This window comes from Rhodamnia argentea, chromosome 10 (assembly GCF_020921035.1).
Source record: "Rhodamnia argentea isolate NSW1041297 chromosome 10, ASM2092103v1, whole genome shotgun sequence".
In the NCBI taxonomy this organism is placed as follows: domain Eukaryota; kingdom Viridiplantae; phylum Streptophyta; class Magnoliopsida; order Myrtales; family Myrtaceae; genus Rhodamnia; species Rhodamnia argentea.
In genome coordinates, this window is record NC_063159.1 from 4,475,203 (window position 1) to 4,500,677 (window position 25,475).

At 39.9% G+C, this 25,475-nt stretch overlaps 2 protein-coding genes across 6 annotated transcripts; both read left to right on the forward strand.

Annotated features, from left to right (window-relative positions):
* Positions 1 to 8,810: 8,810 nt before the first annotated feature.
* LOC115745773 (vacuolar cation/proton exchanger 3) lies at positions 8,811 to 12,779 on the forward strand. 4 transcript variants are annotated; one of them, XR_004015947.2, is made up of 12 exons: positions 8,811 to 9,200; positions 9,837 to 9,904; positions 10,007 to 10,035; positions 10,574 to 10,770; positions 10,871 to 11,083; positions 11,158 to 11,289; positions 11,387 to 11,503; positions 11,625 to 11,678; positions 11,778 to 11,894; positions 12,017 to 12,111; positions 12,226 to 12,297; positions 12,377 to 12,779. XR_004015947.2 is itself a non-coding variant. In XM_030681355.2 (12 exons), exons 1-11 carry the CDS (start codon positions 8,913 to 8,915, stop codon positions 12,291 to 12,293), a joined length of 1,371 nt encoding a protein of 456 aa, XP_030537215.1. In that variant the 5' UTR covers positions 8,811 to 8,912; the 3' UTR covers positions 12,294 to 12,297; positions 12,377 to 12,779. The 4 variants fall into 4 exon arrangements, 2 of the variants coding, with proteins under 2 accessions (XP_030537215.1, XP_030537218.1); XR_004015948.2 differs by having other exon boundaries at positions 12,229 to 12,297; XM_030681355.2 differs by having other exon boundaries at positions 12,017 to 12,107; positions 12,229 to 12,297.
* A 4,950-nt stretch (positions 12,780 to 17,729) lies between these two features.
* On the forward strand, positions 17,730 to 22,489 carry LOC115745782 (probable envelope ADP,ATP carrier protein, chloroplastic). Of its 2 annotated transcripts, none has more exons than XR_004015951.2 (10): positions 17,730 to 18,263; positions 18,954 to 19,010; positions 19,925 to 19,987; positions 20,065 to 20,121; positions 20,229 to 20,312; positions 20,502 to 20,570; positions 20,663 to 20,775; positions 20,866 to 21,035; positions 21,496 to 22,076; positions 22,314 to 22,405. XR_004015951.2 is itself a non-coding variant. In XM_030681376.2 (10 exons), exons 1-10 carry the CDS (start codon positions 17,892 to 17,894, stop codon positions 22,429 to 22,431), a joined length of 1,182 nt encoding a protein of 393 aa, XP_030537236.1. In that variant the 5' UTR covers positions 17,731 to 17,891; the 3' UTR covers positions 22,432 to 22,489. The 2 variants fall into 2 exon arrangements, 1 of the variants encoding a protein (XP_030537236.1); XM_030681376.2 differs by having other exon boundaries at positions 17,731 to 18,263; positions 21,496 to 21,574; positions 22,314 to 22,489.
* The last annotated feature ends 2,986 nt before the right edge of the window (positions 22,490 to 25,475 follow it).

Consider the following 25,475-nt stretch of genomic DNA (forward strand, 5'->3'; position numbering starts at 1 on the left):
TAAGTTTACGTCCAACTCATAACTCAAAACGAGTCAATGGAACAGCTTTGGAAGTTACACGGTTCGGAATGTACATAACTGTTTTCAAAGCTTCACCCCACGGATAAACAGGTAAATTAGTCATACTCATAGTACTCCTCAATATTTTCATAAGGGTACGATTGTGCCTTTTGGCCACACCATTTTGTTCGGGACTCCCGTGTATAGTAAACCGAGTTACTATCCCAAAATCCTCTAAGTACTTGGCTAATGGCCCTTTAAGCTGTCTAGCATCGCCATGCTTGCTATAATACTCGCCACCTCGATCTAATCTGACAACCTTTATGACTTTTCCCAATTATTTTTCAACTTCGATCCGAAATATCTTGAACTTGTCAAGAGACTCATGTTTTTCTTTAATCAAGTATACATAACAATATCGGGAATAATCATCAATAAATGTAATGAAATAAAAATTGCTACATAATAATGACGTATAAGGTCCACTAATATCAGTATGAATAACCTCTAATTGATCAGAACTTCGGACTATAGTTTTCTTCTTTATTTTAGTCATGTTTCCCCTATAAGTTTTTAGGTCACTATCAAGAGTAGGTAAGATGTCAGACTTTATCAGCCTTTCAACTCTTTCTTTAGAGATATAACCAAAACATATATACAATAAAGCATAGGACTATTCCTAAGGTAGAGGCCTTTTAGAAATAACTTTTTCAGCAATATAAGCGACGTATATGTGATTGGGAGATAAACACAATCTGTAAAATCCATTGAACAAGTTACAACACCTAACCTTATTTGAATTAAAAAAAACAAACAAACAAATAGCATTGTTCTTTATTTCAAATGAGTAGCCATACATATCCAAACACGATATGGAAACTTAGTTCCGTCTAAAAGATGGTACATAAAGAGTGTTTTTCAATAACAATTCAAAATCAGAGTCTAATACCAAAATAATATCTCCCATGAACTCAACGTCCGCTTTCTTGTTGTTTCCTACAGTGAGCATTGACTCATCTTGATTTAGCTTCCTCCGATTTATAAATCCATGTATGGTAAACACAACATGATTAGTTGCATTGCTATCTAGCCACCATGAATTAGATGAGGCTTCTGATAGATTGGATTCACAAACAAATGCCAAAGAATCAATACTTGTAGGCTTACGCTTGGACAACTAATTCTTAAACTTTTCACAATCCTTCTTTATGTGACCTCTCTTCTCACAAAAGAAGTAACGATTACCATCCTTCTTGAAGGATGCTTTCTTAAGACCTAAACTATCAGAATGTTCGGTGGATTCATGAGTACCTTTATAAATACGCTTTTTCACCTTCTTCAGTTTTTCTTGAAGAACCCCAAGTTTTGTAACTTGAGGCATACAAGGCTAGATGTCATCTTTCTTTCTTCAGTTTTTCTTCCTCTGCCACTACCCTTGCAATCGGGTCATTAATTGTCCAAGTCTCATTTTGGGAGTTGTAATTTGTCTTTATAATCTGAAAATTAGGTGGAAGGGTGTTCAAGGCATGATGCACAATGCATGCATCAAGAATAGTAACTTGAAGCCCCAAGTTTTATCTGCAGGTCCAACATCCTCAAAACGTAATCCTTAACACCACTAGCACCATCATAGTTCATATTGAAATGTTCTAGCATAAGTGTCCCAATCTCAACATTAGATGAGACACGATTTCTAGCTTCCAAGGCTACCATCATATCCTTAGCAATGCAGTTAGGTGGTAGACCACTCTTCAATGTTCCTTGATGGATCACTTCATTGTCAACAAGCAAATCCTATTGCTCTTTTTCCATGCAGCTAAAAGTGCTTTCTCAACATCGGTACTAGTCTCCGTAAGATCCGTTGGCTTATCCTTAGTAAAAGTAATGTGAACATTTACTAGTTCCATCCCAAATAAAAAAATTTCTTTCCATTTCTTAAAATTCGAACTAGTGAGAACCTTGATCGAAATGGACTTGCCATTTACGGAGAAGGTAATCGAAAAACAAAAAATATGTATATTTAGCATTATGTGAGTACCAAAACTCAAGAGTTACATACATCGTCATATAATCACCTTTGGATAGAATACATGTTAAGCAGTTGTATACTCTCCACATGACAACGGCCATGAGAATATATTCTAACCTTCGCAAACTCACCATCTTTGAGTGTGTGAACTACTGGTTTCAAAAACATCTCAAGCGCATGTTGTACATGCGTTCCTCCAAGAACCAATACAAAATCACCTCCTTTGAGAGTATGATCATGCATTAAAATAGGAGACATCCCACCACAATATGAGATCAATATTTCTCAAACTCAACCAAGTGTGCCACGCGCAAACACGCCCAAGGCGTGTGTGGCGCATGTGCTGCCATTCAGCGATGGTCGACCACTCAAAATGATCGTCTTCTCGAGTACTATCGACTATGTGTTCAAAACAAAAATTCATCAAACTAAAGTATACAAAAAGGGCGTGAACAGTAACGTTTCGACATGGTCGTCGCGCGCCATCATCGCCGTGGAACGCAGTGGCGCATGCAGCTATTCCCGGCGTCGGCCAGAGACATGCGACCACTCACTTTTCTCATATCGACGATAATCCGAATATATAATCAGAAATAAATTTCACCGGACGAAAAAATTCGCAATTGATCAAAATAGAAAGGTTTCTATCCTCACTTAGGCGGCTCGGATACCAAATGTAAGGCCGTGAAATTGTGGCACGCCGGATCGACATAACCAAAACTAGAAACACACATGCCATACAGAAAAGGATTTGCAAACATGCCTGGTTTGGAATCCATCTTGATGCAGAACGTCGACGATTCCCGAGACCAAGTCTTCCCCTCTATTCCTTTTGATTTGTCGTTGGGGGATAAGAGAATCACCACAGAACGAAGGGGTGCGTTCTGAAAATTTCTAATAAAAATAGCTAGAGGGGGGACTTGTGCCTTTTAAAGTGATTTCGTCGTGGACCCTTTCATCACGGATAGTGCCTCTTCGGCCTACACTAAGCCAACCCATGTTAAAATATATTAAGAGTATATGCTATACTTTAGTATACCAACCCATATATTAGTTTTGATTAATGTAGACCACATTAGGATAATTCTAACATGATCCGCATTTCATTTGCTAGATTTGAACTGGAACAACCACTTAGGCATTGCAACGAAAGGTTTTAGGCACCTTGTACGTGCATGGAAACGGCAGGAGCCACACCATGTCCATTTATTGGTATGCGTCAAAGAGAGATCTCTTTCGTTTTATCAGTTTGTCTTCTTGCCAATGATGAGACAGGACCAATGCTCCCATCATCTGTTCAACAAATGCCATGTCTCTTCATTCATCTATTTATTTCTTTCGTAATTTATTTTTTGCCATCATATAGGAAACTTCTTGGAAGCACCCTTTCTAGCTCTCTTGACATATGGGTTGTGGTCGATCCATTTTGTGCTTTCCTTGTCTACAATGTATCCAAGGACATGGCATGTGGGTAGTAGGGCTGCAATGAGAAGTGAAGAAGCATTCGATGAGCGCGTTGCGTCTGCTGAAATGCATCAGGATCGTCAGATCTAATGGATCTGACAAGGGTCTCACTAGGTCCGTCAATAGCCTACGTACATATTAGTACATATAATAGACTTACCAAATGACTCCAGACAATCCCTATTGTGATAGGTTGCAGAGGATTAAAAAAAAAAAAAGTTAAAGCGGCCTTCAAATCGCTCATCTTTACGATTTGCCTCGTGAGAAAATGAGTCGGACGTTTCTGAGGCCTCCTAAGAGCCTTATGATATATGTTAATGGCGTCCGGATAATTGTTTGTGAATGGACGATTTGAATTCGTGCGGTATGTTCTCGTGCCTCTTTAAATCTGCATCCACGACCCAGAAGGAATACAAATAAATCAAAGGTGGACTCAACCCAGCAATGCACATGCAGCTTATAAAGAGAGTCGTGATTTCTATAGGTTAGAAACTAATTTGTAAAATTAGCGCCAGTTTTCAAAGGCCCGCCAACGCATAAAGAAGTATTTTTACTGAAGTTTTTGTATCGAATGGAAAAATCCATCTAGGGTGGGAAGGAAAGTGATTAACTAGGGTTTGTCCAAAATTACACAAATTTGTGCGTGCATGCCCTATGAAAAAGAAAATCAATCGAAACTGACAATCCTCCGATAAAGGATCGGCAAGCGTCTTAGAGACAAATTTACGCTCATTAGCGTCTTCTAACCAGGGAAATGAAGCTAACCGTGCCTAAAGAACCCTAAAACCCTAGACCATAAATGTCGAATCTTCTACGTAAGAAACTAGGAACAATCATGGTCCTGGCGATGATCGACATGGCCTGTACTAGTGGTTACATACACATTGCAAATGTCAGAGAGACAGATTATGCACAGTCGAGCCTAATTAAGCAAATGAAACCAACTATGCTTAAAAAGCCCCGAACCCTAGAACCTAAAAGCCTGAACTCTTATGTACATGAGTACTTCATGCAAATATACACAAGCCAAGCCGACTTCAGAAGCAAAAAGAAGGGAAGACAAAGCAGAGTCTTCACCGAAATCCCAGTGAAAATTGGCAGTCAAGGGTAGCAAATGAAGAAAACACACACACATACATACATATACATATATATATATATGGAAAGGCCATAGAAACGCTTCTCTATAATCATATCATTGCCGGAAACTTCTCACTCTTTTCCCTGATTTTGTTACCTTGCACCACTAATTTCATGTTATGGCCTTCACTTTGCCTCTACACCGAAATTTCCCCGCCATACCAAGACTGCGGTAACGAGGGTACACTAACTTCGAACGTAACTCGACTATATATATCACCATAGGCCCAGTGCCACGCGCACGAGCACCATACCCGTGCCGGAAAATCCACGAAACAATGCCTCGAAAAGTTATCGACTATTTGGTCTTTATCTACACATGCAAGTTCGCGGAAAGTCCGGACCGCAAGCGTCGGAAACTAAGTCCCCGCACCCACGATTCGCTGTCCATATCGGTTACAGAACTAATCCGGTCGAAGAACATGTATCGTAACCCCACAACGTGACCCTCGCCACTGTGTTTTGCCCAAGGTGCAATTTCCTGGGAAGCTTCCTCAGCAGATTTGAGTAAGGGTTCTGGTCTGCAAGTTTCCACGATACTAATATCTTCTGATCTCGTGTACCGACGGTGTCACGTAGCGACGGTTTCGTCACGACGGACGAGATGGGGGCCTTCCCTCTCTTCCGCTTCGCAATTCATGTGATCCAGATAAACTTGGAATGGAGGAAGACGACGACGATTTTTTATTTGTACAGAGACAAATTTTCTTTACTAGAACTAACTGTTCTTTTGTGGTTCCGAAACGGGGGTTGGAGTCGGTAAACTCTTGTCTCTTGCAAAGTTGGATTCACTTGGTTAAAAAAACATGGAGAATTCAGTTGGGGATGTTTGGATAATACAGTAGATGTGTTTGAGTTCATCATCACGACGTTGTCCTCTCGTACGGACTATGGAAACCTGTTTAAAATTCAGAACCGCCAACACGCCGTCATGCTGCTGCATTCTTGTGGAATTCCGTGCTGATTTTGACGACTTATACAATTTTTTTATTATTATTTAGTGAGGTTTGCTTATCAGGGGTTTAAGATATATATTTACTCATCTATCGATTTAATTAGGAGTGAGCAACCGGATCAGTTCAATTCAAAAACCCTTCCGGTTCGCAAGAAGATTGATCCAGTTCTCGATTCCAAAAGCTGGAAATTGACATTGACATGTTGATAACGAAGTATCCATAATAAGAGTTACGAAGACCAAAAACGTCAAGTTATGGCTTGCTAGGTTTCATAGATAGAAAGAGAAGGCTCATCATCTATGGTCCTCAATTCTTTATTCTTAACTGGCTGATTCAAATCGTGAACTTGAATTCTGAAACCTGCAAGGCCGGTTCTAGGGCGTAACCCGTAATCGAACTAGATTTGAATCGGTTTAACCTGTAAATCTAAATAAATTCTTTCACTCTTTTTTAAAATAGAAAATATTTATTGACATTGAATGCGTTTGACATATTATTTCAAGCAAAAATGATAGTATTTTTGTTTGACATGCACATATTGTATATTTAGTAAATTGAAACCCAAAAAAAGAAGAAAAAAAAACTTGGCGAGTTCCAAGGTCAATAAGGTCTATTTTGGAACCGACCTTAACCTATGAGTTTCTAGATTCCAAGTTTATAATCTACTTACCTCGAAATCAATCACCCCTAATTTTAATAAAAAGGACCAAAATTAGCGATTGTTTGGTCCAGTTTAAATTTTTTAAAGGTACTCCCTTTTATATAAATTTTAGAGAATAAAATGAGTCAAATATCTCTCGTTACTTGTCTAGGGAATTCATGAATTCTTTACATACATTTGATCTTCCTCCACCTATTAACTTAAGCTTTTAAATTGTACGTTTTAACACGGAATCGGAGCTAGTTCTGCCTTAGCTTATTTCGCATGTGCGACCTCCCGTTCAAGTCGTATAAGGAAGCTCTGCCATGTAAAATGTCAAATTCTTAGGAGACCCGTTCTTAAGCGAAGAATTTATGAGACCTCGCGGATTCTTCCTCATTATATCTCCATTTAAGCACCCTCTTGATGGCCATGGAGACCAACTCCTTTCCATTCTAAATACGAGATCTCCCGCATTTCAAAAATATATTGAACTCCCGAATTTTGCCATACGATTTTGATGATTTTGGGAAAGAAAAGGAGCAAAATTCAATTTTCCCCTAATTCCCAATCTCAGTTCATTTTATTCAAATTCGGCTTCTACGCTAAGTCGTCATTTAAAGAGCCATTCGTACTGAATTATCACGTCGGACCATTTATTCGAGTGGTTTTTTCTTAGCCAAATTACATGAGGCCTGTGTTTTTTTTAATCCAATCGTGGATTTTATGCTAGTAATACCCCTTCTCTTTTATCTCTTAGCCTTTGTTTGGCAAGCTGCCGTAAGTTTTCGATGAGATCTTTAATACTATTCTAGACATGATTTATTCAACAAAAAAATTGAACAATGGATAAGATCGGATAAGTCTTACGAGATGAACCTTCGATTCAAACAATTATTAGATAGATGCAAAAAATCTGACTCCCCCTCTTTCCTTTCCTCATTATGATTCTTTTTCATTTATTGATAAACTCTTTTTGAGTCATCCAAAAAAAAAAAATTTTTTAATGAGAGACTCAACTCTTACTCCAAATGAATTTCTGAAAATTCTTTTTGATTTCGAAAAATTATTTTGTTTGTTGGAGTCAAAATAGGTTATGGGGTATAAAAATGGAGAATCTATTCTTTTTTTTTTTTAAGAAGAAGAAGAAGAAAAAAAAAAGATCTTGGAGATTGTATAACGCTTAATTTCAAACTCTTTTTTTTTTTTTTTTTTTGGTAAGGAACTCTCAAACGCTTTGTTTACGCAATAGCGATATTTTTTGTTTCTTTCTTCATCCTTGGATTCCTATCTAATGATCCAGGACGTGAAGAATAAAAGGCCTTTCTTTTATTTGCTAAATTTTTCAATGTTCTTACTTAGGATTTTATCTATTGTACATCCGTATTTATTATAATATAAACAATAAAAAAAAAACAAAGGGAAGGTTTTGAAAAATAAATAAATAAAATACCAAAATAGAAACGGAAAGAGAGGGATTCGAACCCTCGGCACAAAAAACTCGTACAATGGATTAGCAATTCGATGCTTTCGTCCACTCAGCCATCTCTTCCAATTGAAAAAGAGGATGTTAGACAAAGCCAATTGAAGATAGATTTGACATGGTGTACAAGTTTAAGATTTTTTACGAAGAAAAAGTTAATTTAAGGGAAAATATATCGCGGGCATACCGATTTGTGATTTTTTTAAGCATCATCCTTAGCTATAAATTACTTTCCATGGCACCTATATCTTTATCCAACTCTACCAACTCTCTCTTCCATCAAATGCCAACGTCCATTTTGACCAATCCAGTCATCTCATCATGAGGTGTCAAATTACTATAATTCCTTTTTTGCGGTTTTTTTTTCCTAAAGTGATAATATAGTGATTATCGCGTTAAGGCCATGCTTGGAAAGCACCAAAAATCCCTCGAGATATTTTCTCATGCCTAGAGGTGATTGATTTCAGGCCGGGTAAGTTTCGGAACAAGAAATCGGAACTTACCCCCGGCAGGGCTTACTCTTTTAGCAAATGACATGGAACCGAACCAGCCCGCTTCGCGATTGACATGTGAACCGAGCCTCAACTTTAAGTAATATGATTTTATAACTTCAGAATCCGTGATAAAGCGTTTAAAGGATGGATATAATTCTTAATATTTCTTAAGTAAGAAGCCCATATGACATATCTAGATTTTATTTAAACCAAAGTAAAAAAAATAAAAAATAAAAATCGGGTCAAAATCGATTCTCGAAAACCGAACTAGTCAATACCAGTTTCATAATCTTTATTTGAAAACCACGTTTCCGTGTGAACCGACTTAGAACCGATCCAGGTAAGACCAACCCGGTTCGAGACCCGGATCGAATCGGGTGGTCACTCGCCCCTACTCCACTCCCCTCCAAAATGGTTTCTCAAGATCTGGACATTTTACATGTCTGCCACGTGGCTTCTTGACTCTCTGTAAAACCTACATTTGCATATTTGCATAAAAGGAAAGTAAAAAAAAAAAAACCAACCCTATGAAACTTCCAGGAAGATTCGGGCAGCAGTTTCCCCAAAATACCTGCCAACCATGTATATATCTCCACCCACACAACACACAGACACTCGCACCAAAACCACTGTTTCATAGCCATCCTCGAAGAGCACAACACGCTCACGCATTTCCTCCGATCGACGACGGACGGTTCTCCTCGGAATGGCGAACGAATCACACAACGAGGCGTGGCTTGTCGAGAACGGCGGCCGCGGCTGCGGCGGCCCCAAGGGGTCGAGCAAGGAGATGAGGCCCGGCCGGACCGCGCACAACATGTCGTCATCATCACTGCGCAAGAAGTCCGACCTCGCCCTCGTATCGAAGGTCCCATGCGGGTCCCTCCGGAGGCTCCTCGCCAACCTCCAGGAAGTCGTCCTCGGGACAAAGCTCGCCGTCCTCTTCCTAGCCATCCCCCTCGCCGTCGTCGCCGAGGTTTACAGCTTCGGAAGAGTAAGCCCTAGGGGACAAAAGAGAAATGGAAAAAAAAAGTGTTTTTTTTTTTAATGTCTGTCTACCTTTGGAAATAAAAACCATTTTAATTACTTGGACTTCCGGCTTCCGGATTGACATGCGTTTAATTTGGAGTGATTTTTTTTTTTTTTTGCCCTTTTGTTATTTTTTAACTCCAATTTTGTTTAATATAAACCCAGATAGAAAAACGTATCTTTTAATTACTTTTTTTAATCTTAACCTTACTTAAATTTTGAAAAAAATAATTGTTTATCATGTTCTTAAACCCTATTAGACAGGATAAGACGACAGTCCATCAAATTGACCGACTCACACGCACCGCACATCCTGGTGAGATGCTTGTCGAAAGAGAATTGCTAAAACCCCACATCCCGAAATGTACGGTTGATCATCGTGGTTGACGGACCGTCTTCCTAACATAACCCGAAAGGAATATAATCGACGTGTCTGAGTGATTCTAAAATGTCTGAAAAATTAAAGAATCGGGTGCTCAAGATCCTAATTGAATTCTTTCAATTTTCTTGCCTGTCGCGTAAAGAAAATTAGCTAATTTTACCAATTCTCAGAAGCTAGAAAAATTACATATTTAATGCGTTTTGCCTTCTGGATGGGCAGCCATGGGTGTTTGCTCTGAGCCTTCTTGGACTCACCCCTCTTGCCGAACGAGTCAGCTTCTTGACAGAGTGAGTTCAATGGGACTTTATAATCATTTAATTTCGACATAACTCATTTATATATTTGTGTAAATATAATCTTTTTTTTTTTTTTTTTGGCCATTTTTGCAGGCAAATCGCTTTCTACACGGGGCCCACAGGTAACTTTTTTTAAGGCAGTCTTTAATTTTTCCTGCGCACACTATTTGACAGAAAATGGAGAAATAAAAAAAAATAACCATTGAATTATTAGTTTTACCGTCTAAGAAATAAAAAATAAATAAATTGGTCTGGTCGATTCTTCTCTCGAACCGGGAACCTCACCGGAAACCATCAGCTCTAATTCTATGGAATCGAAAATCGGATCAAACCGGCTAGTTCAGCCAGGTTAAGGTAGTTTCCGGTTATGTCGGTTTATCGTGCTTATCTCTAATGGCCATTCTATGGAGATGGGCATTTGTGGGTTGAGAGGGCCCATGGCGACGTAATGCGTTTTCTAACATAACCCGAAAAGAATACAATCGACGGTCGCAAACGTAGACCGGTTACTTCGGCTTCCTTGGATGTCACGAGTTCATTAGGAGTTTATTGTTTCAAAAGCGGCGAAAATCCGACCTAATCGGTTCTATCTTCTTCTTTTTTTCTCCTTTGCGAGTGAATTTTGATCGTGTGTGCAATTTGCTTTGATTCGTTTTGCAGTGGGAGGGCTTCTGAATGCAACCTGTGGCAACGCAACCGAGCTGATCATAGCCATATTCGCCCTGAGCCAGCACAAGATTGAGGTGGTGAAGTACTCTCTCTTGGGCTCCGTCCTCTCCAACCTCCTGCTCGTTCTCGGCACTTCGCTGCTGTGCGGCGGCCTCGCCAACCTCCGGAAGGAGCAAAAATACGACCGGGTAAGGAAAAAGGATTTAACTGCTCGATCGAGCGTTTGAATGTTACTTGTGTCGTCGTCGCCACGACAATAATTGACGAATTCTACTTGGGGGTGGACAGCGACAAGCCGACGTGAACTCCCTCTTGCTGTTGCTCGCGTTGCTGTGCCACCTGCTGCCAATGCTGCTCCGGTGCGCCGGTGCAGGCTCGGCCGTGTCGACGGTGGACGCGACTCTCAACCTCTCGAGAGCGAGCAGCGTGGTCATGCTCGCCGCTTACGTCGTCTACATCTTCTTCCAGCTCGTGACGCATCGGCAATTGTTCGAAGCACAGGTCGGCGAACCATTCACTAGTCATTTTACCCTTTATACTAATAATGGATGATGCTGAATTGATCTAATCACCAGGACTCCGATGAAGAAGATGACACGGCTTCTGGTGAAGAGGCAGTGATAGGGTTTTGGAGTGGATTTGTTTGGCTGGTCGGGATGACCCTCGTCATCGCTTTGTTATCCGAGTATGTTGTGAACACAATTGAGGTAACTATGTTTTTCGATTGATTACTTTCCGAAGCGATTATATATGGAAGCTGTCTGCACACAAGTAAGTCCGGCATTCGACTAATTATCTTGCCAGGCGGCGTCGACTTCGTGGGGCCTATCCGTGAGCTTCCTCAGCATAATCCTGTTGCCGATCGTCGGGAATGCGGCCGAACACGCCGGAGCGGTCATATTCGCCTTCAAGAACAAGTTGGTGAGTGTGCGAATCGATTGACAGAGGCCGATCCGGCAGTCAATTATCGAGCTTTTCCTGGTTTCATGCCGAAAGTACTTCTTTCGTTGAATAATGTGAACTTCTCGCGATGCGATGACAGGACATATCTTTAGGCGTCGCTCTGGGCTCGGCGACTCAGATCGCGATGTTCGTGGTGAGAATTTATGAATTTTATGTTGCGGGTTAGTCCCTTTTTTTTTGTAAAATTACATCAACAAGCTCCAATTAAACTTTGAATTTCGATGATTTTCAGGTTCCTTTATGTGTGGTCGTTGCTTGGATAATGGGGATTAAGATGGACCTCAATTTCAACCTTCTTGAGACTGGCTCCCTTGCTCTATCCATCATCGTCACAGCTTTCACTTTGCAGGTTTATTAATATAATTAATATAATCTTAATTTTTATTAACATAAATATCTTTAATATTATCAATCATTTAATTAAATCATTTATTTAAGGGATTTCGATATTATTTTTTTCACTTGACGCAGGATGGAACTTCCCACTACATGAAAGGATTGGTTCTCCTGCTTTGCTACGTAGTGATTGCAGCATGCTTTTTTGTCTTAAGAACGCCCCTGAGTGAGTACTATTTTCATTTTTTTATTTATCTATACTCTTCTCGAAATTCTTTGTAAAAAATAAGTATTTATGACGCCGTAAATCTGTAAAAATCTAAATTTGGACAAATATTTTTGTTTAGCAGATCAATCTAACATGAACAACGTGGAGCTCAAACTACCGACTGAAGCAGTTTTCAGAGCTTAAACCGGTAAGTGCAAGTTTCACATTCAAACTCTTCGTAAGTTCCGGTTGAAACAAGACCGATCACGGGCCTGTTTTTAACGCAGAGTCCGGGGCACCCGATCGATGAAGGATGAAATGAGAAGTCACCAAAACCGGGGATTCGTCGAGAGGCGAGGAGGATTTGTTATTCTTTCAATTGCGTGTTGTCGATTCGTTTTTTTCGGTTCTGTTCGGTTCGATTGCTTGGGAGGAGTTCCCGGGAGTTTTGCGTTATGAGCCTTTTTTTCTTCCATCTGAGAGTTTGTTCATTCGTCTGGATGGAGGTGTGGCCTAAAGGAAGGTGGGATTCATGGCTTGTGGTATGTATATGGATGGACCATTTAGGGTTTTTGGTCGAGTGAAAATTTTTGTTCCTCACTTCAACTTGGGGTGATGTGGCAATGCAAAAATGGTGAATAAACTATAGTCAATAAATGGAAGTCTCTTCCCGTTTGTTATTTATATTTTTAGTTCATCATGTCATATCTTTAAAGAGTTAATTATCTAATGTTCTTGATGCAATGTTGTTACATCACTTCGACATGGTATCAAAGTTAGTTTTGTTCTAATTTATTTTCTCGCGAGAGCAGCCCTCTTATCGTCAGCACGAGAGATATGGTTTTAAAGCATTTTAAATTATCTATCTCGGAATGTTTGCGAGTCGAAGAATATTAGCGCCCCTATCGCGCGCGCATAAATGAGGCGATTGCAATTGATAAGGAAATAAAGATCGAATCCACGGATTAGATCACATTTGGTTATCTTTTCGGAATGAAATAAATACACATCCCCTTGAAGATGTACCCCATTATCATAAGATGATAAAAACAAATAAATCAAACTCGGCTTCCGATGATTTTATTTTGAGTAATCAAATAAGACCTAGAAAATCATGTATTATGAAATTATCCAAAAAGCCGTAAGACTTGTTATATGGCCGTTAATTCAGTTCTAAATTTTTGAATTTGATCAATTTGGTCCTAAATCGGGTTTAGATGTACCAATGTAGTCCTTTTGAACAAAATTAGCTGGAAATCTCTAACGTGACCGTTGGCTTTCTTATGAGGCATGTCGAACGCTACCATCGCCGACTCCCCTGGTGAACCCCGCCAGCCCTTTTGGGGAGATGAGCAGTGACAAAGTATGAAAAGTCAAAAAAAAATTAACAAATTTGCAAAAATCCTTCTGGTCAAGTGGTTTATGACTATAAACAACTAAAATTCAAAAGATTGATCAAATTAAAAAATTTAGGACTGAATTAGCCACCATACAATAGGATAGGATTTCTTGGATAATTTTTCCATGTAATATAAGTACCCCTATGAAGCACCGACACGGAGGTGTACGTGTCGTGTGTGCGTGTTGGACACCGACACGCATTCAACATGCTCGAACACATGCATGTCGGATATCCATTTTAGAAAAGATAAAAGAAAAGGCAACACTCGAAAGCCCTCAAAGCAAGAACTTGTGGAGGACAGAAGTAAGCATTCATTTCTCTCTCCGGATATTTTAAAAAGCCATCATACTTGCTATCCTCACTAGGAAGCCAGTGTGGGACTGTCTCCTTTAACTTGTAAGCCTCTAGGTCTCATTCCTAACTTCTTAAAAAGACTTCATGTTTGTCACCCTTCCTCGCGACCAATGTGTGACTCATTTCCCACGTTGTTGGTCTTGCAAACTCATTACTTCTGTGCTTAATTGGGACTGACTTTAAAAGGGTCAGAAATATAAGACGCTACTGAAAGATTAGCAAGATCCTTCATTTCCATCAAACACTTAATCTATTGGTTCAACTCAAAATTTCACTCGACTACTGTTCCGGAAACCCAAAATTCCCCATCAATAGAAACAAAGAATGCACGTCAAGAGCTATGAAAGATAGTTATGAGTCCCTATGCTACTGCCTCTTCAATCGTTTTACCTCTATCCGTCGATCCATCGACAGCTGCGCTCAACCTTTCGAGGCGTATATCGTGAAATGAAAGCAGAATTCGTTCGGATCCTCCCACATGGTCAATCTTTTTTTAGCGACTCTCTTTACCGACTGTGATTAGCCCCTCCTTGAAAATGGCTCTTCCGCTTAGAAACGAAATGTTCCAAATGTTCCTGGAAATTTTTGCTCCCATTGGACCATTTGTATCTATATGCATTAGGATCCCGATTCACGGATCTCCTGATTCTAGAAATAAAAATAAGATGATTGAACCATTTCTTCTGACTCTTTTCCAAATTCGATACATGTTGGTTGATCGTATATTTCATTATAGTTTTATGATTCAAAGTATCATTTCCGTCGACAAGGTATGGCATTCCGCCAAGGCCGTCCACAGAATCTGCAAATGCCAGACTCTTGGAGGAGAAGTTGAGGCTGGGAGCATAAGGCTCTCGGTTGAAAAGAAAGAAGAAAGAGCAGCACAACAGAGAGAAGAACGAGAGAGCTCGTTGGGGGCCGGGGGCTCTTGGGCAAAAGGGAAGAGCAAGAGAGTGTCGGGGAGGGAGAAGGCAGCGAAAGACTGAGGTCAAAAGGGCGAAGTCTTCGGTCCAAACAGAAGAGAGAACCCTTGGTGGTGTTGGGAGTGACTGAAGGATGAATCCGTGCATCCTGAACAGCTTCAGGTCTTAACTCAAGTGCTGGTCCAGAGACCCAGTAACACATGTGGCCAACATCCGTCTGAGAAATTTCTCTTAACCAGCAATATTTTTTGTATCAAATTAATTTGATTAAAAAGAATCATAAAAATGATAATTTATCATATAATATATATAACATAACGTATCTCAACGTGTTGGAATTATCTATTTTTTTAGAATGGCGTGCCGTATCGTAGCGCGTGTCACATGTCGGTATGTCGGTGCTATTTTGGCGTAACCACACGCAGAAAAAAAAAATCATCTATTACACTTGATTTGCCGTGCGGTATGCTTTATGTACACTAATCCCCCTTGCCAGTGCCTTATTTCTTATAAGTAAAACATCTTGTGCGACCTCGTTTTGTATTTTAGTCAGATAGAAACTAATGTAATTACCCAAGAAGAAGACTAAGCTAAAATGGCAATATACAAATGGCCTTCATGGAATTTCCTAGAAACGAATGAAACCAGGCGGGGCATAGAGTAAGATAAACGAGTAATGAAATCCATGAATAAGGCATCGAATAAATACGTGCGAAAGTTAGGTTAAATTGAAAGCCAAAAAATGTAGTCACGCAGTTCGCACGTGTAAATAATTTAATGTACTAAACACTATAAGGATCGTGTTACGTTTCGAAATGCCCGCTACCCTAAAAACCCTTCAATCTTAGCCTCGGTTCCAATTTTAGCCTAAACGGCTTTTTACATCATACATATCTTTAATTTTTATGTCCAGCCCGATTCTACCTTAAACTTTTTTTGTCTCGTAGAAAAACCCCACATTTAAGTTCAGTTCCAATTTTACACTAATTTTTTGTTGTCTCATAAATCCCCTCCATCCAAGATCGCCCTTAGTATCTTATGTGGCATTTTCAATTCAGTACTATAGTTTTCCCTCAAATTTCAAATCCAACAAGATGTCTTTCAGAGATGAATTTTCATGTGAGCCCATATAACGTCTTCTTGGATATGAAGTTTGGGTAAAAACTAGAGAAATTAGCGTTATTTTCTTCAATTGCTCTTACTCTTAAGAAAGTCTTCCTTCTATCTCGCTTGAGAATCTTCGATTTTGCGCTCGGTCTTCAATCTCATGTACTCGGGAGTGTTCCATCTCTTGCGATCAGAAAGCTCGTGCTCGTGATGCTCGAACAGCTCGTACTTGAAAGTTTTCCATCTCTCGGTTGTCAACGAGAAATATTGCACATACGACCAAAAGAGGCAGATTTATAACTCAAGTAAAAGTTGGTGGTTCTTTATGAGACTGAAAAAAAATTTATGGTCAAATTGGGATAGAATTGGAACATGATCGAAAGTTTAATGGTTTGATGAGACAAAAAAGAGTTTATGGTGGACTAGACGTAAAGTTGAGATTTTTTAAGATATTAGGCTCATTTCAAAAATTAAGAATAAAGGGGGGCTCACTTTCAAATATCTTTATAATTGTCCTCCTTTGTTTTTGGATTGCGCTTTTTTCGCTTTTAATTTGGCTTAAACACTCCTTTTCATAGTGTACTGACCATATTACCTTACTTTTTCCTCCTTTAGAATATTATACCCGAAAGAGTCAAATGTGGGGCATATTTGAGGATTTTTTTTTATTGGTTTCTTATTTTTCTTCCACTTTCCTTTTTCTTCTTGGTGGTTTTGTTGATTAGGGACTCGTGGATCCGACAATGACGCCACCTCCCGCGAATGGTTACTTGATACGAGGGTCGACCCCCTTATCCTCTTGGATGGCTAGTTGCGGATGCATTGGTGTTATCCTCTTCAAATTTAGGTCTTTGTTCGCATTGCCCGTGAGCTCGAGCTGCTCGGTCAATCTGTTTCGATTCTCATAAATCATTGCGAGAATATCGCCGGAGAAAATTACAAGCCCCATCTGCAACCGGTAAATCTGAGTGATCCTAAATTCCTATCGAAATAAGAACCCACGATTTAAAAAGACTTTGAAATTCTTGCTGCAGGTGGTGGAATCCACTTGTCGACTCGATCGATGATGGAATTCAAACTTCCCTCGCCAATTGCGGGTCAACTCTCTCTAGCATCTTAATAGATCATCTGCAACTGGAAAAATGTGAATTTGCTGAAGTTGTACTTCGAAAGCCTCGACTCCAATGATCTCTCGATGTATATAGATCTCGATCTAATTATCGTGGTTACTCCTCACTCAACGCTAAGGCTGAGCTCTACAAGAAAGTTTCGCTTTTCTACCTATTCCTCGCTAATAATCCGAACTACATAATGGAAAAGGCGAGATCGACAAACCTCAAGCACCCTACTTGTCCGAGCAGGCACCGAGGCATGTGGAGAAGGTTGCTATGAGACCGCAGTGTAGAGCAAGGTCTTTTGTCGCTTCCTCAGGTGGCAGCTGAGGGACGATAGCCGAAGGCGGCGAGGGCATGTCTCTAGAGGTTCGACGCGTTTGAGGAGGAATACTGGAAGTAGATCTCATGGACAATGCCAGACAAGAAGCTGAGGGAAGAGATCAAGCTGTCCATCTTGCAGAAGCTCGTGCCGACAAATAATGCCGCCCTATTTTTTTCCAAATACATTGAGTTATCTTATCTTATGCTTCGACATAGACTGTGCATGAATTAATTCAACATGTTAATGTTCGGCGCGTGCCACGTGGCAAGATTATGGGAAGGGGATCAGGGGCATAATCACAATTAATTAGGAAGGATTAATAAATACGGAAATTTTTTACCAAAAAATAAATAAATAAGGAAAATTGATTACAAAAAACAATATAATAAAAAGACGATTTTCTGTGCCTCCCTCCTGCTTGTTTCGCTCCCTCGCACTCTGCAACTACCCCGCTCTCTCTCTCTCTCTCTCTCTCTAATTCTCTAGTTCTGTCTTCCTCGGGGTCGCTGCCTCATCTCTTCTTTGCTTTTTTCACCCAGCACTGCAAGTCTCTCTCTCTGAATTCCATTGTCCGTCGCCATGAGGGAAGAGAAGGGCGTGTTGGTGTGTCGCAGCATCCCGAGCCTTAGGGCCTCCCATTTCGCCGGCGACGCGGCGACGGCGGAGGACCAGGGGCCGCCATTGTGGAGCCAGTCGCGGATGTGCCTGAGGAGGGGGGACTCGGGCGGTGGCGGCGGTCTCGGTGGGTTCGCCTCGCTCTCGGTGGCGGAGAAGGAAGAGCGTCGGCGACGGCGGGATTGCGAGCCGACGCCGGCTCAGCTCCTGAAGCATCCGCTCGCGATGGTGGCTTATGTACCGAGAGACGTGGCGCTGTTCCTCGCCGGGGCCATCGCAGGAGGCGCTGCGAAGACCGTCACGGCTCCGCTTGACCGTATTAAGCTTCTTATGCAGGTGTGCTGCTTTCTTTTATTTATTTTTCTGCCTCTATTGCTTTTGGCGATCTTTAGATTTAGTGGCACTTCCTTTGGTTCAGGAGGATAAATTTTGTTTTTGGCCTCGTATGTTTTGATTCGAGGAAAGTGAGTGACTACTGATAATTTGAATTTCGGATTGTTGTAGGGGAATAAGCTACCTTAACTACGGAAATCGAAATCTATAATCTTCAAATGTTGTTCTTTTTTTTCTTTTTTTTTGTTACTGATTTACGTTTTTGATGTCACCGGCTTATTCTGCAACCAATTGGTTCTAGTGAATTCAGCTACTGTTACGGCCTTGAGAAGTGATGTGTTTGGAGGATACGTTACTGGACTGCATATTGGAATGATTCTCTTCCTTGGGATATTTATGCTACAAAACAGGGTTGTGAAGAATAATATAACAAATGCAGGACTTGCTACTCCACCGAGGCTGTTTGGATTTTTGGATTGGCTGCCTTGATTTCTTAATTTAGGGTCATCCTCATATGAGTGTATGTTTCTTTGGAGTGGAGAATGAATGTTTCTTTGGGCTATCAAATGCTTTAACCGGAAGTGTTGGGATTGTCTCTTTGTTGTGTTTGCTCTTTGAGTATCACTTATTCATAAGGATAGTTTCTTGAACTCGGGGCTCACTATACTCTAGTGGTTTTGCTTCGTTTGACAGACTCATGGGGTGCGAGTTGGACAACAAAGTGCAAAGAAGGCTATTGGTTTTGCCGAGGTACGATATGCCCCATCAAACACCTGTTGATGAAATGTTAACAATTTCATATAGCTTAAATCTTTTTCCTGATTTTTTAATCTTGATAAGTTGAAGCAGTAGTTATCTCATTTGGAGTTAATGTCCTCGAAAAACAGTTTTTGGAAATTGGTGAGAAATCTTCTTTTTGAGAGTAGCATAACATTATCTATCTCGGCATTAAGTTGCTTTGTCTTCATACTAGAAGACCGAGAGCCCAGTGCAACCTGTGGAACTTTGATAAAAGAAAAAAAGTTCTTTTAATGTTTGACGGTCTTATAAATCAAATAAGATACGTGATAAACTTATCAAGTTATCCAAATTAAGATTGTTTGCATTTGACGATGCATGCAGTGTGTCGTGCATTTGACTCACCGGCAAATTTCCATATCAAGGCATTAAACGTATTTGAAGCCATACTTACGATTTTTCTTTTATATAATTCTGGAGTCCTTTAACAAGATATTTGCTCTTACTTCAATTAATCAACCAACTTGTTCGTGGATTGTTCTCATCGACTTCCCTTCTAGTACTATTCTATTCTAAGCAACACATAAAAACTCTGTCAAATTCTTTCACTGGAATTGTAAGATGAGATATTAAGATTTTCTTGTCACATAAAATGAGGCTGTATCCTTCAACGAAATTTAGGTGTACTATCTTGTGAAGTTGCACCACAGAGCTTTTGGTAATTGGTCAAAATAATTTGATGCTGAAGATGAAATAAAAAGGTGTTTTGGCCCAAAATTCCAATTATATCATGGAAATTCAAATAAGGAATTGGCTACTTCTTCTAGACTTTGAACACCCATCTTTGATTCAACATTGTCTGTGGAAATCTTTCTGTTTTCTTTCCCATCCATTACCTAGTAGATACCCAATAATTTTTAATGCAGGCTATCACAATGATAGGCAAAGAAGAAGGAATAAAAGGTTATTGGAAGGGCAACCTCCCGCAGGTTTGTTGGCTTTATAACTCACTATTGGTTCATAAAATTCTATTTGCATACGTTATGCCCTTGTCATAATGTTTCAGGTGATAAGAATCATTCCATACAGCGCCGTCCAGCTTTTTGCTTATGAATTTTACAAGGTATGTATGAAGCCAATTCGTCTTACCCCTTCCCAAATCGGGGATGGAGAATTCAGTGCATATGGCATGACTCTAATGTCGTATTCTTTTGGTTCTTGGAATAGTAGAAACTCTTTAAGGGAAAAGATGGTGAACTCTCTGTTGTTGGAAGACTAATGGCTGGTGCTTGTGCTGGCATGACTTCTACCTTTGTAAGTATACAGAGCCTCAAGAAAAGCTCGGGTTTATTGGGAGTTTCTGAAAGTTATAATCTGTCTTTCCAGCAAAGGTTCTATTCCAGTTACTGTTAAAAATGAACATAATGTAGGTTCTCTTAATTTTTATTTTTATTTTATGTGACAAAATCAGTGTAAGGACTTCTATCTACTCCTCCTGTGTAGGTCACCTACCCATTGGATGTCCTACGTTTGCGCTTAGCAGTGGAAACCGGACATAGAACGATGTCACAGGTATATTCAATCTCTTTAGCGATACAATGCAGATTGCAGAGATTACCTCTCACTACAGATATTTGCTGATTCTTTTTCTTCTTTTCTCTAAGGTTGCCCTGAGCATGCTGAAAGAGGAAGGGCTGGCATCATTTTGCAAAGGTCTAGGACCTGCTCTAATAGGAATAGCTCCTTACATTGCAGTGAACTTCTGCGTGTTTGATTTGTGAGTGCTCTCATGTTGCTCTATATACTCTGTTGAATCATGTATCCTCAATGTATGCCAGATTGATTTGATCCTTTTGATGGATAACAGGATGAAAAAGGCATTGCCAGAGGAATATCAAAAGAGAACTGAAGCATCTCTCGTAACAGCATTGCTCTCAGCTGGCCTTGCCACAATAACGTGTTATCCCCTAGACACTGTCAGAAGACAAATGCAGATGAAGGGGGCACCTTACAAGACAGTTCTGGATGCTTTTCCAGGTGATTTGATCCTGGCAGTTTGTCATCATCAATCAGTTCTCAGCATCAGAGCAACATCACTTATAGGATAAATACAGTAGCTGATCTGAATACATGATTGCTAACAAGGATGTTGCACCTGTGATAGCGAATGTCACCGCAAATATGATGCCTTCTTTGTTGATACCTTAGTTATGATGTCATGTGAGAGATTGAGTTCTTTCCCCTTGTCACAATATCAGAATCTGCATTTGGCTTCTCGTGGATTGACTGACATGATTAAGGAGGATTCATTTTCTAGACTCTGATATAGCATATTTCAAGAGCAGATTCATTCGTGGGGTTTTCGATTAGGCATTCTCTTAAGAGATTTTAATGTCTAATTTAGTTTTTCTGTGTCATCTAATAGCATCTGTATTGTTTCTGCAAGCGCTTGTGCATTTGTTTTCTTATATGAATCTCAATTCGTTTCTTCAAGCAGGTATTATTGAACGGGATGGAGTGATTGGCTTATATCGAGGGTTTTTGCCAAATGCATTGAAAAACTTACCAAACAGCAGGTTACTGTGATTCCTCTTGCCTCCTCTTCTTCCTGAATTCCTGCTCAAAGTTTCTCCTCCATTGTGTTTTGTGAATTCTGAGACTAGGGAAATGCGTTAAATTTCAATTGGAATTGTCAATTTTTCAGCTTTGTTGGCCTTATATGGCTGGCCTATAAATGATGACAACTGCATGATGACAACTGCATGAAAGCATCAACTGGGGTTTTATTAGAATCTTAAACATCTGTGCTTTGCTTCTTCTGTAAACTCATTAACTTGAGAGAATTTTCTTATCTGTGAGGAGATGCAGACAAGTAAAGTGATTTTCTTTGATGGAATTATTCATGCCCTTTTTGTTTTTTGTATTGTTGTTTTGTTTTTCCTTTGTGTGTTGTCTAGAAGATAGCTATTTGAAGTTCGAAGGGCTAAATGTTATTCGGCTGCTTCTCCTTTGTCCTAGTTGTTCTCCCACTCCTATGAACCCAACCCAAGTTCTTGGTTTCAGCCATTTTTCATATAGGTAGCAATCACGTTTCCTTTTTTTTGGAATGCTCTGGTGCCCTCTCAGTACTTTTAGTGTGCATATCAATCTTTTGCGCTGAAACCTCGTGTTGGACCATCGAAATTGCAAGATTTGTCAAGTTGTCATACATATGTGCATGATTTTAACCTGCTTGCTTGCATGCATACTTATGTCCTTGCGCTAATCTCCATTTACGTAACACCGAACATGTTTGCCCATCTTGCCTTGTTGCAGCATTAGGCTTACGACATATGACACAGTCAAACGCTTTATTGCTGCCAGCGAAAAAGAGCTTGAGAGGATTATGGAGGAAAACCGCCAGAAACGAAATGGAGCAGCCGCCAACATCTAAAGATCCAATTCTTTTGGTCATAATTGTTTTCTTCCGTCAAAATATTGATTTTTGCCGGTTCATCACCGGCTTTCTCGCTAAAAGGGATCCTTTAGAAGTCATCGTTCAAGCTCGTCGACGAGCAATTTTTCATTTCTTTTTCTGCGAGCTAGCATCGGCTGGCGTTATTTTGGTATTTACCCGTCATTGCGTCTCTGTAGTATACTCATCTCTTAGAACCCAGCTTCATGGGTTACTTGCAGGTCAATCACGCGCCCCCCTTACCTCTGCTGATGATTGCTTGATTAGTTTCTGTCAATTCTACAGTTTCATAGACGCGATACATTCTCCGATGATGATTGCTTGATTAGTTTCCAGGTCCATCGATTGAATGCCGATATTCTTTTCGGCGGGTCCAGAATATTGAGAGGATACATATTCTTACAAAGGAGGCATTGCGTTTGCTACCAAGTCTACAGGGGACCAGCACTGCGGGATGATTTAGTAAGAACGGGTGCTTTCTACGACTGTTTCTTATTTGATCGGTTCGCCATTGGATATCTATCATCAGCCGAAAATTTCGAGAACTATGTGTATGCAGTTCAACATTTGTATAGAATGACTGTAGAACTGACTGTAATTGGAATGAGGTTTAACTCCGGAGGTTGTAGAAGTGCCCAACAATGGTTTGGTTTGTGAAGTTGATATCTAAGAACGGCTCTTGATCAATGTTATGCAATTTGTTTCAAGGTTTGCTTAAAAGCCGTATGATGAAAATTCAACTGCCAAAACAGCCGACTTGTTTAGTATTTAATTTCAGTCCAGCCAAAATTTTAGCTATTATTCGAATTTCAAATATGTAAGTCTCAATGCCGAAGTTTATATATCGTGGAGGGAAAAGTAGCAAAAAAATTCTAAACCTATTATGTTGGTATCAATTCAATCTTAAATCTTTTAATTGAATCAATTTAGTCCTAAATATTTTTGCATTGGCATAAATCGAGTTCATTTGATTAATTTTGATTCGAAATTGATGATGTGGACGTCACATTGTTCGACGTGGCATGATTGGTGTTAACGTTGACATGTTCTAAGAATTTTCGTAGAAATGTATCTTTAGGCATATTGGCATAATTACACAATTGTTAGGAGGACATTGTCACATTGGTACAACTTCTTTTTCCTTTTATGAATTTTTTTTTTTTAAGAGAAGAGTACCCAAGAGTGGATCTTGTCTCAATTAAAATCCTCAAGGCTGCGTTTGGTGGGCCAAATAAAACTCTGAATAAGATAAAAGTTATCATATCCGGTGTTTGTAGTGACGCGAAATTCGGATATGACCGGTTATAGTCTGGACAAAAAAAATCCCACCTAAAGAGTGAAATAGATCCGGATAGAATACGTGGAACTACAACAACATCACGGCTTGGGTCCCTGGTGGAGGACACGAAAGTTGAAGGGCAGACCAAACCATGGGATCTTAGATCCATCCTAAACAGGGAGACTTTTGATTAAGGTTTTCCAAAGACCGGCGTCGTGACCGGCGGTCCTCGTCCGGAGGTCAATGGGGTGGCGGCAGACGACCATGGGTAATCGTGGGCGAACAAAGGAAAGAAAGTGTTGGAGTGTAGCTCATACTTCTCCAAAGTGGGTGAATCAGATAGGGCGTTTACAATTTAAGCCCGTAATTTTTCATTAATAGTTCGGGGTTGGACTCATGAATAGATACTGATATATATATTTTTTATAATGGAATTTCTCTGTTGAACGTAGCTCTGTTTAAGAATGAAATAAGATAAAATCTCGTGTCTTAATTTCTCTTTCTTGCTTTACGTTTTACTTTGATTTGATTGTGCGCCGGATCTTAATAAGAAGTTAAAGACGGCCCATCATATACGAGAGAGACTCCTTGTGGGTGTCTTCTTCGATTCCTCTGTTTTTATTTTTTTTTCTTTTCACGCCGTTTAAATTCTTGGTTGCAAATTTCCATATGGACTTGCTAAAGTTGTAATTAACCATCAATGAAGAGTTGGTGTCAGCTGAATTTATTAGAGATGAAGTGGCCGTCTCTCGCGATAGCCCCACACACATGAGGTGGTTTCGCTCGCCGAACGGGCCATGGGAGAGAGGATCTTCTTCCGGTCATTAGAGGAAGAGCGAAGGTGTGAAGAGTGAAGGAGGTACAGGGATGATCAGAGAGAGAAATATTTAGAGGATTTTCAAAAAATATCAGTGTAATACATAAGATAGAATTTTTTACAATCCGGAAGTTATTGAAAGGATTTCTAATCCTTATCTTATCATATTCTATCCCAATTCAGGTCCGGACGATCAAACATAGCCCAAGTAAATAATTTAATGCATCTGACGTGGCATTTTTTCTCCCCATGGCTAAGGGTAAGGGTATTTTTTTTCCATTTTTATTTTCCTCGGCTTTCCCTTTCAGTCGATGAGCTAGGAGTGTGTTTCATGACTAAGGACGAGAATGACATTCTCTTTCTTGGTTCTATGTATATTTTCTAGATGAATTTCTAGCAAAGGCACGCATTTAACAACAACACAAAGTTTCTGTTCCCGGAACAGAAATTTGTTTAATAACAATATAAAATTTCTACGGTTGCCGATCATTGGGCCTTGGCCGGCGGCTCCTATTTGGATGGCCGGAGATCGGAGATCGGCGACTACGAACCGAAGAACGACGGCCGGCAACAGGCGAGCAACCGACAATAAGGACATGAGAGAAAAGGGAGACCCTATGAGAGAGAGTGAGAGAGAGAGAGAGAGAGAGAGAGCAATGAAAAGAATTCTTATTTCTGTTTTTGCTGTAGAAAACTTATTTCTATTTCAAACATATTTATGGGCCATAAATTTATCCCGTAAATAGAAAAATGAAATTGGGCTACCAAACGGAATGAAATTGGGCTACCAAACGGATTGTTATTCCAAACATATTCCTCCAAATATAAAAATAAAAAAACAAGGAAATAGAAATCATGGGCATCCAAAGTTACCCTTGAGGACCTTAAATAATATTAAGTTTAGATGCTTTTTTGAGAACAAGTTAT